This window comes from Nanorana parkeri, unplaced genomic scaffold, assembly GCF_000935625.1.
Source record: "Nanorana parkeri isolate BGI_ZX_2015 unplaced genomic scaffold, ASM93562v1 scaffold3394, whole genome shotgun sequence".
Taxonomy (NCBI): Eukaryota; Metazoa; Chordata; class Amphibia; order Anura; family Dicroglossidae; genus Nanorana; species Nanorana parkeri.
In genome coordinates this window covers 26,637-37,833 of record NW_017309662.1, presented here as the reverse complement: position 1 = coordinate 37,833, position 11,197 = coordinate 26,637, and the positions used below count along the sequence as shown (strand labels likewise).

At 40.9% G+C, this 11,197-nt stretch overlaps 1 protein-coding gene across 1 annotated transcript in view; it reads right to left on the bottom strand.

The window, feature by feature from the left end:
• Positions 1 to 1,349: 1,349 nt before the first annotated feature.
• LOC108803102 overlaps positions 1,350 to 11,197 on the bottom strand; it is a 32,229-nt gene continuing 22,381 nt past the window's right edge. Inside the window, exon 4 of the mRNA XM_018574945.1 lies at positions 1,350 to 1,756. Within this exon, the coding sequence (XP_018430447.1) occupies positions 1,396 to 1,756 (361 nt within the window). The 3' untranslated portion in view covers positions 1,350 to 1,395. The remainder of the gene's footprint in view (positions 1,757 to 11,197) is intronic.

Here is an 11,197-nt window from a genome sequence, read left to right as displayed (position 1 = left end):
GCCAGGAAGCCGGCTCCATACTCCCTTGTCATGAGGTGACGAGGGAGCATGAAGCCGGCTTCCCGGCCAATCAGACAGCCGGGCGCTGTGTAATGACGCAGCTACCTGATTGACCAGCTTCCCGACCAATCAGGAAGCTTGGCAGCGCGTCATTACACAAGTGACAAGGGAGCATCGAGTCGGCTTCCAGGCCAATCATGAAGCCCGGCAGCGTGTAATGACACGCTGCCCGGCATCCTGATACAGGAAGTATCGGGCTAGGCATCGGAGCATTTGGGCGAGTATGAGTACTCACCCAAATACTCGGTATCAGCACCGATACCGATACTAGTATCGGTATCAGTGCATCCCTATTCTAAAGTTTCAATTCGAGCCAAACACAGGGGTGCTTGGCCCATCACTTTTTACTAAGGCTGGAGCATTCAGAATCTGCAGCAGCTATGCATGGCAACCAATTAGCTTCTAGCTTTTATTTTCAAAGCTTAACTAAACAAGTTGAAAATAGAAGCTGATTGGTGACTATATACAGCTGCTCCATTTTCTGACTGCTTCAGTTTTAGTAAATCAGCCCCAATACACTCTCCTTCCACCTGCCCCCTGCATCTTAAGATATACAGTGCTGGGATTAGCCATGGTTAAGAAGGTGAGAACCATAGCACAGTGGGTGGGGCTTAAAGCCTAAATCCGGGCTCCCCCCCTCCCCCTCCGACACATTTCCTCCCCCAAAAAACTGCCCAGGCAACGTTGTACACTTTTTTTAACCTATTTTTTCCAGAAGTCTTCATGCTTGTCATGTGATGCCGTGATGCCCAAGGTCCCCTGTTTTTCTGGGCTGCAATGTCTTCAATGATGCAGAAAGAATTGTCAACGTGATGACGACAGTGCAGCTTTCTGCATCATTACTCTATAAGTACAGGGTGTTGTGGTAATGTTCCCCATCTCACAGTATATCCTCCGCTTTCTGGGCTGAATGATGGTGTCATTTAACCCAGGAAACTGAGAACATCTAGTACCAAAAAATAGATTACTGCATGGTACAGTGTAGGAGAAGAAGTGATTATATCAGCCTGAACCATTTTTTTAACTGCTGTGGGACATTTCAAAATTAGCCTGAATTTGGAATGTAACACCATAGTTAGTAGAGAGACATGTTTAGCTTGCGTGGTGGGATTTACATGTGTCTCCGTTTTATGCTTTAGAAGGTTGGAAGATATTAATCCTTTCATCATTTAGCTAATGCTGGAAGTAAAAAAAATAAAAAAACACAATGTAGGCTAAGCTACCAGAGGTAGAAGACATTATTGCAAACATATCCCTTACACATCAGCTCAAAACAATTATTAAAATGCAACCAAATAAATATCATAGCTGTAAATTTAAATAATAAATGTTACTCTAATAAAAACTTGCACCAAAATATTGACCCATTTCACTAGCAAGACGTTTAAGTTCTTGGAAATCAACAGGACTTGGGTCATCTGGTTTATCGTCATTGTCATCAAGCTGTAGATTTTCTTCCTCTAAATGATCATTTATGCCCACATTGAGCTGTTCAGTTTTTGCTTCCACCTCTTCAGCTGACCTGGGAAAGTCAACAAAGGCCAATTGGTCATCTTGACCAGGCCAGGGAGCAAGATCTGCATCATAGTATGTTAACTCTGCTTCTCGACGGAACATTGGTCGGAAGAGAGAATCATCCCAGTAGTTTGTAAAATCCATTACATCATCAGGCTTCTCACAAGTAGAAATACGGTTTCTAGGATGAAAAAGACAATACTAACATAAGAAGTAGAAAACTATAAACAGAAACAGTTTCAAAAAGTGTGTGTGTGTGGTAGTAGTGGTGTTTGCTTGATGCAACAAAGACACTAGGGATGCACCGATACCTAATATCGGTATTGGTACGGATAACGAGTATTTGGGCGAGTACTCGTGCTTGACCAAATGATCCGATACTTACCCCCAATACCGGAACTTCCGGTCAGAAGGAGATTTGCTCTGACCGGCAGTGCCACAAAGGGGAACATAGACCGGGCTTCGCAGCCAATCAGGAAGCCGGGCGTGGGTGAATGCCACCCGACTTCTTGGTTGGCTGGAAAGCCGGCTCCATGCTGAATGGCCTGAAGCCGGCTTCCCGGGCAATCAAGAAACCGGACTGTGGGTAATGACACTCTGTCCGGCTTCCTGATTGCCCGGGAAGCCAGCTCAATGCTAGGGAAGTACCAGAATCAGTACCCGGTATCAACGAGTACCGAAAGATAAATATCGGTACCTGTACTCGATATCGAAAAAATGGTATCGGTGTATTCCTAAAAGACACAATTAGCATAAATTACATTTTTACCTTTTTGGCATACAGTGAAATAAACTAGAGGTAGCTAGTCCTGTTTCAGTAGCTTTGAACTAGTCCAGATTGCCTAAACAAAAATATAACATAAATTACAAAGCAGTGTTGGAGCTATTAATAGCCGTGTTCAACTACAGGACATCTTTAAAACGTCTCAGTTACATTGCTTATTTGTAAAATAAAAAGCATATCTGACACCTTGCCCACCAGCCCCTAGACACATATATTTCTATAATAATGAATGCAAAAGTCACATTTGAACCACAGTGCTGTAGAACAAAATAAAAAACATAAATCACATTTTTATTTTAAATGCACCTTTACTGTATCAAAGCCACTGAATCAGGAAATCAAGCACTCCCTTGCCCCTTCAGTCCTGTAAAGAAACTGTGCCTGTGAGCCCTGCCATCTTTCCAGCCACCACAAAAAATACTGCAATCACCATACACCTGCATGTCATTTGTTATTCAGGAAAGCTAAACCGTATTTGGGGAGCTACAGTTTCAAGGTTTCCAGAGTCACACATTTGTGTTTTAAAGAGTATCTGGACCTTAGAGCAGATACATTCTTTCTCGTGAGCCCCCTGCTTTCTCTCTCAGTCCTAAACCCCCCTTTACCTGACCTTGGTACAGGTGAGTATAGGTGTTGCCTCCTCAGTGCTGCACAGCATCCAGTAAGGTTCTTCATTGTTGGGCCTACCCACACAGCCACAATCTCTATTAATTTCTATGGATCATTTAGACTCCAACAAAGTATAATCTCTTCATAGGATTGGATTTATGAGGTGAGTGAAAAGCACTCACCTCATAGTTCTCCTTTAACACACATTGCAGGGTTTGACAAAGAAGATTCTGACAACAGGAATGCTGAATTAAGTAAAAGATACAGTTTTCCCCAAAAGGGGATCCCACCATTCCTTCAAAGTATGCCAAATATTTATAAAAATATATTTATTGTAGAAATGCTAAAGTGTATAACAAACATATCAAAAAACATATATCAAAACATAAACAAACATATATATGGCCGCATTCAGTTAGTGGTTTTGAACAATGCTGTGCAAAACAATGTAGGGGCACGCCCTGGAGAAGCCTTGGTCCTCTTTATATATATAGTGGTACTACCTGATATTAAAGAGATTTCCCTAGTGTTCAAAAAACTTATTTAACTTGGGAAATAGTGTCCATATTTATGGAAAACAGAGCTCTGTATTCGAAAAAATAAACATGCATGTGTATGGAAGAAAAAAGAAGGAGGAAAAATGAACAGTCAGCATCAAGATATAATGAAAAAATTGATTCTTACTCACAGTGAGATATGTCCTCATTTTTGGATCCAGCTTGAAGAAATAAAATAATGTTATCACTGCTGTAAATAAGTCGGCTTGAAGAAAAAAGGTGGTTCAGGAGATATAGCTTTAGCTCGGCTTTTTAAGCTGGTTGCTGTAGATCAATGCCTTCACTGAACTCCCATATTGATTCCGTGAAATGATTACTCCAGATCGTAAGACAACATGAAGCAAGAAAGGATCTTCTTTGCTGGATCAGTGTGGAGTGATTTGGTGTCCTTTTTCAAACAAGGATCCAAGGATCCAAGATAGTGTTATCGTCAGATATAGCGAAAGCTTCAATGATGGCTGTAGTAGGTTCTTTCTCTATTTTCGATGAACAGACTCTGAGTATGTTCTTGTTGATACAATGTTTACATGTTCTTGAGTATGTTCTTGTTGATACAATGTTTACATTGTATCAACAAGAACATACTCAGAGTCTGTTGATCGAAAATGGAGAAAAACATTTTGTGGTTTCAGGAAAGGTTTGTATCTAATATACAGGTGAAACTCGAAAAATTAGAATATTGTGCAAAAGTTAATTTATTTTACTAATGCAACTTAGCCGTCTACCAGGAGATTTTGGAGCACTTCATGCTTTCTTCCGCAGACGAGCTCTATGGGGATGCTGACTTCATTTTCCAGCAGGACTTGGCACCTGCCCACACTGCCAAAAATTTTCTGAGATTGTGGATCTGGGTTTTCATGAGCTGTAAGCCATATTCATCACAATTATGACAAATCACGGCTTGAACTATCTTGCTTTGCATGTCATGAGTCTGTCTCATATATTAGTTTCACCTTTTAAGTTGCATTAGTGAAATAAATTAACTTTTGCATGATATTTTAATTTTTTAACACTATCTTGGATCCTTGTTTGAAAAAGGACATCAAATCACTCTACACTGATCCGGCAAAGAAGAACACTATCTTGGATCCTTGGATCCTTGTTTGAAAAAGGACACCAAATCACTCCACACTGATCCAGCAAAGAAGATCCTTTCTTGCTTCATGTTGTCTTACGATCTGGAGTAATCATTTCACGGAATCAATATGGGAGTTCAGTGAAGGCATTGATCTACAGCAACCAGCTTAAAAAGCCGAGCTAAAGCTATATCTCCTGAACCACCTTTTTTCTTCAAGCCGACTCATTTACAGCAGTGATAACATAATTTTATTTCTTCAGGCTGGATCTATAAATGAGGACATATCTCGCTGTGAGTTAGAATCCATTTTTTCGTTATATCTTGATGCTGACTGTTCATTTTTCCTCCTTTTTTCTTCCATACACATGCATGTTTATTTTTTCGAATACAGAGCTCTGTTTTCCATAAATATGGACACTATTTCCCAAGTTAAATAAGTTTTTTGAACACTAGGGAAATCTCTTTAATATCAGGTAGTACCATTATATATAAGAAGACCAAGGCTTCTCCAGGGCGTGCCCCTACATTGTTTTGCACAGCATTGTTCAAAACCACTAACTGAATGCAGCCATATATATGTTTGTTTATGTTTTGATATATGTTTTTTTATATGTTTGTTATACACTTTAGCATTTCTACAATAAATATATTTTTATAAATATTTTGGCATACTTTGAAGGAATGGTGGGATCCCCTTTTGGGGAAAACTGTATCTTTTACTAATATATAAAGACAGGGGACCCTCTTTCACAAGATTCCATGCGGTTTATACTCTATCAAACCTTCCTTTGCCCCTGTATATTTCTAATGAATGCTGAATTAAGTTTCCCATTCTAAGAAGTTTACTACATGTATGTATATAGGTATTCTCTCACTCTCAGTCACACATGCCATGGGTTTTTCTCTGTTCTCAGAACACGCCTCTCCAGCAGGTCTCAGCGAATCACATTCTTGATTGTAGAGTTCAGAAAGACTTGTCTTGTCCAAAGGTCACCAAGGTTACCATTGGCCTTACTGGTGAGCTAGGTTAGTGTAGATGATCACACAGGAAGGTTCCATCATATGCCCCTGCCCCCATCCCAGCATATATGCTTCCTTGCTGACACAGGTGTGGGCAGTAAATACCAGCAGGGGGTCGGGCTTGCCCCAGGACATGATAGTCCTGGCAGAACTTCATTCATCAGTGTCCAGCCCCAAGAACCCTTTGATGGTCCTAATTTGCATATCAAACAGCCACATGATGATTCCATTCAAGATATCAAGGAACCTTTGCATCAAAGCTGTATCATAGACGTCAATTTTATCGGTTCCAACAATAGGAAAACAGCATTTTGCCGGAAACATATATACTGTATATTTATAGGAAAACTCCCTGTGTATCATATATAAGCATGCATATAGAAAACTAACATTGCACTACAGTGCCATCTACAGCTCAAACATATCAGTATGTGCTGTTGGATTGCCAACACCCCTTCTCAACAGCATATGCATTGCTATAAGACATGACATTTAGCTTCTCCCGAAGGAAACTGTGATGATCCTTTGGCAATGGCTTGATAAGTGCATCCACAGTCATTTCTTCTGATGAGCAATATTGCATATTAGTAATAGCTTGCTCTTGAGTGTCCCTAAGCAGATGATACTTCACAATGATGTGCTTGGTTCTAGGGTTGACCCTTTTTGATTGTGTCAGCTTTATACATCCCTGGTTATCTTGAAAGATCGGGATGGGGTATGACATGTCTATGCCCATGTCCATTAACCTCCCTGGCGGTCTGATTTTTTAAAAAAATGTTCCCCCATTTTTGTCTCTATTTTTTTTTTTTACGTTTAAATTTGCCACCAGTTCCGCCCCCTCTGCGACGCATACGCTCGCAAGGGACAGAACCCGGAAGACGGATGCCGGGGTTACCGCTTTTGGTAATGAAAATTAACCCCGAGCCACACTCGGGAATACCGCCAAGGAGGTTAAAAGCTGGCAAATCCATACTGCTTCTTGACAAGCGTGTGCTGCTGCTATGTATTCAGCTTCAGTTGAGGAAAGTACATTAGTTGTTTGCTTTCGGCTAGACCAACTTATGGTTCCTTCCCTGTATTGGAAGAGGTAACCGCTTGTGGATTTGCAGTCTGTGCAGTCTCTGGCCCATTCAGCATCTGCATTTCTAACTAGTGTTTAGACTTGTGCGCCGTCAAAAAATGTGTTTCGTTCCGTTTCGGAATATCCGTTATTTCGTAATTCGTATCCGAAACTCAATTCGGATTCGTACGAAATACGAATTTTCGTTAGTTTTGGCACATTTTCGTAACTTTACGAACATTCGTTATGATGAAGTTAAAAAGAAAAAATACCTTTGTTAATATTGGAGTCGATGTGGTGGTAGTTGTTTTTTTATCCGAAATACGAATTCCGTTAACGGATTCCGGATCTGAATTTCGTATAAAAAAAAACTACCATCATCTCCAATATAAATGTACTTTGCTTTTTAACTTCAATATAACGAATGTTCGTAACGGAACGAAATGCCATCAACGGAATTTCGTATTTCCTGCCTGTGTATTGTAATGCAATCCTCAGCAGCAGCGGATCCGTATTTCGGATTTAAAAAAAAAATCTTGTCATGTTGTTCAACCTCATTTACAGGGGTAATATTAGTTTCGGATCCGAAATTCGTTAACGAGATTTCGTATTTCGGATATAATTCAGAAAATGCAATTCAGATTTCGGATGCTTCCGAATTTACGAATTTCAGGAAAATTTGTACGAATTTCGATTCGTAACGAAACGAATCGCACATGTCTACTAGTGTTGGAATTGATGCTGCTGGCAGTCGTAGCTTCATCCAAATTTTTCCTTTTACGTACTGTATCACCCTCTTTACTGCATTCCATTCATACTGACAGGGTGCTGCGACTTTTCTAGTGAGTATGCCCACTGCTGCCACTTTGTCTGGTCTTGTCACAGTGGCAATGTATAGTAGCTTTCCATTCGCTCTGCGGTCATTGTTGGCCAGCAAGTTTTCTGCTTTATTGGTCTTCTGGTTGCCTGGTTCCATAGGTGTTTTTAATTCCTTTGCATCTTGCATGTGCAATTGTTCAAAAATTTCTGCAATTTTCTGACTTTGGTTGAGAAGATAACTTCCACCTTCTTCCCTCTCTCTATTTGAATTCCCAGGTAGTGACTAATGTTTCCTAGCTCTTTAATTTCAAGTTGTGTTTTAGTTTGTGAACTATATTTGACTATAGTCCTCTTCTTGTTCAAAACAGGTTTATAATGTAATCAACGTACATTAGGATGTATATCCATTTGTCTTCTTGATTCCTGGAATAAAGTTAGGGATCTTCTTTGCTTCTTGTGAATCCCTCTTTCATGAGTATTTAATTCATATTCTTATTCCACATTCTTGCAGATTGCTTGAGTCTGTAGATGCTTTTGTAGAGTTTACAAACTAAGTTGTGTCCTTGCTCAAACCCTGGTGGTTGCTCAATGTAGAGATCTTCTTTAATGTCTCCATATAGGAATGCGTTTTTGACGTCTAGGTGTTTAACTTGCATGCCCTCCACGGCTGCAATGCTAAGGAGGTAATTTTTCCATGTCTTCCCATGATGGTTCGAGTATGCTATGCGTCTTAGCAGTGTATGACAACTTGCGGGGTGGTATTCCCTTTGTTGCCCGTTTTGATTTTCTAATTTCAGGTTGTTCAGCAGAATTTAACATGGAACTTGACTTATCCTTTGTGAGTTAAACATCTTGTTCTGACTCCTGTGCGGCTTCACTTTACTCAGCTTCCTTTGCTGGTTCACTGGGCAAATTAACTTCACAACTTCCCAGGATCATTGTTTCTGGTGACAGGTTCTCATCGAAATAAACACTGCGGCCAATTGGCACTTTGTCAGTCTTTGGGTGGAGGATTCTGTATCCCTTACTTTGTTCACTGTAGCCCACCAGAATACCTTCTATGGCTGTGTTCTCCAACTGGGATCGCTCCTTGTTAGGAATATATGCGTAAGCTTTACATCCAAACCCTCTTAATGTGCCCTAGGCTAGGCTTCAATCATTGCCACATTTCAAATGCTTTCAACAGCTTTTGGTGGTAGTCTGTTTGGTAGGTATGTTGCAGCCATGACTGCTTCTCCCCAGTACTTCTTAGGTAACTTGTTGTTTGACAGCATGCATCTGGCCATTTCTATAAGAGTGCGATGTTTCTGTTCTACTAAATCATTTTGTACAGGCGTGTACAGTGTGGTGGTCTGGTATACTATACCCTGTTTCATCAGATATGATTTCACTTCCTTACTGATGTATTCTCCTCCGTTGTCTCTGCTTACAATTCCTGGTTTCCATTGGAATTTGTTGCTGGACATGGCTACACACTCTTGAAGTTTAATTCTTGTGCTTCATCAGATAAATTGTTGTATACCTGGAATAATCATCAATGAAAGTCAGTAGATATCTGCTCCCGCATTATGTGGGAGTTTTCATTGGTCCGCACACATCATTGTGTATGAGCACTGTGTATGAGCTACATGGGGTGGTTGGTCTTTGAGTGGATTGTGGAATTGAGGTACATGTGGCCTTTGCTTCCATACAGCATTTGCATGTCATCAGTATGACAATAATGAGGTCTGAGTTTATTAATAATAAATATATCTAGTTTAAAGCAAATGCAGCCTTTCATTTAGTTCAGTTGACAGGTCTCTTCAAATTCCAAAAAACAAAGACCTGCTAATCTGGCCTGTGATATTTATAGTTGTTAGTCTTAATTAACCAGTGATATTCCGATATCACCCTCTTAACCCTTTTTACGGTTGTCCTAATGAAAGGCAAACAAGCGGAATGGCAGAGCACCCATCCATTAACAGTTGACATATAAACACAAGCAGGGCCTGGTAGAGTTAATGACCCAAGTGACCCAGCATTCACCCTAAAGTCATAACACTGAGTTACAATATCAACTCAGTTTCATAACTTGGAATCGGAGAGTGATATTGTAAAATTAATGGCACAAATAGCTGGGTCTCGTCAAGACGAGAACACACATACCAAAAATAGGTAGTTTATGATGGGCAACAGCCAGATAGGTGACATTTACCCTCCTGGGCCCCCATCATTCATATCTCTGCCAAGTTTGGTTTCAATCTAAAGCTAACTTCATAACACAGGGGTTGTCAGACTGTATTGGATATGAATAGTCAATTATCCTTTTAGTTATGAATTTAATCGTTTGGGAGGAGCAGTATAGGCTCATTTATAATGTCATTATAGGGACATCGTATAGGCTCATCCCTCCTGCTCCCCCTCCTCAGCCCTGCCTTAGGGGCCGGCTCCGTGACACCCCCTAGAGCAGGTGTAGCCAAACTCTGGCCCTCCAATGAGGCATTGCAAGATTCTCACAGCCACTGACATGACTCCCGGAGAGGGATGCATCATGGGATTTGTAGTTTCATCACAGCTGGAGGGCCGGAGTTTGGCTACCCCTGCCCTAGAGGGTTGACAAAAGGATGCTGACAGGCAGCTAAGGTGGCTATTGTTTTGTACGTCTATGGACGCGTGCACCCGCATGCAGACACCGTGGGAGAGTACGTGCCAGCAAGCTCAGAGGAGTCAGCGCTGGATCGGAGATTCACCAGAAGCGCTGGAGAGAAGGCTGAAAACTACAGGAAAGAAGAAGATGATCGGATTAAAAGACATAATTTAAGGTAAGTGCTTTAATTAACGTTGGGTGAGGGGAAAAAAAATAGGCCTTTAGTGTTACTTTAAGTATTCTCTTTTTATTTCCTTTTATATTACTGTTGTTATTAAGTTAGTCTCTCTTTATTAAGCTTCTCTCTATGCTCTAAATAAGAACTTAAAGTATCCTTGTCTCTGTGAAGAGCGCTACTGTATAGTGAGACCTGTCCTATTCCTGTCTGAGAGGACAGTGGTATCATGGACTTTGTTAAAGTGTTTTGAATTGCACAGCACTTGCGGGGAACGGTGTCTGTTTTCCATTAAAAACACGTGGTAGCAGTGAACGTGGTGTGTAAAATGTTAACTGCAGAGTTAAGTTAACCCTTGTGATGATCGCTCTTAGTCTGCTGGCAGAGATTGTTGTCCCACAAGCTGAGAAATCTCTGTGCAGGGTGAGGCTGAGAGTGGTATTGCCACATCCTTGTGATGGCTCGCTCGGTTCAGAATTGTGTATAGTCACATGTGATTGACGTACAGCGGGTTCGGGCCGAGCGTACGTCACAATGAGTATTGGGCAGGGCAGTACCATTATGTTTTCTGATAAGCCTCTCTTTATAATGTCTTTTATGGCTTCTGGGTTTCGGTGCCCTAGTCGTCTGTGCCATAGATGGATACATTTGTTGTGTGGATTATGAGTGGCTGTCTTGACTTGTTCGTCTGCAGTGATGAGTCTGTACAGGTGATGAGTCTGTACATCTAGTTTTCCTTTTGCAAGGATTTGCTTATTGTTTCAAATTGTACATTAATCACCTCGGAATTGAACTGTGAGACCGTTATTTGCCAGGGTTTTCACTGATTGAAAGCTTCCTTCTAGGCCTGAGACATACAGTACATTTGATCACGAGGATACTCTGCTAGTCCCC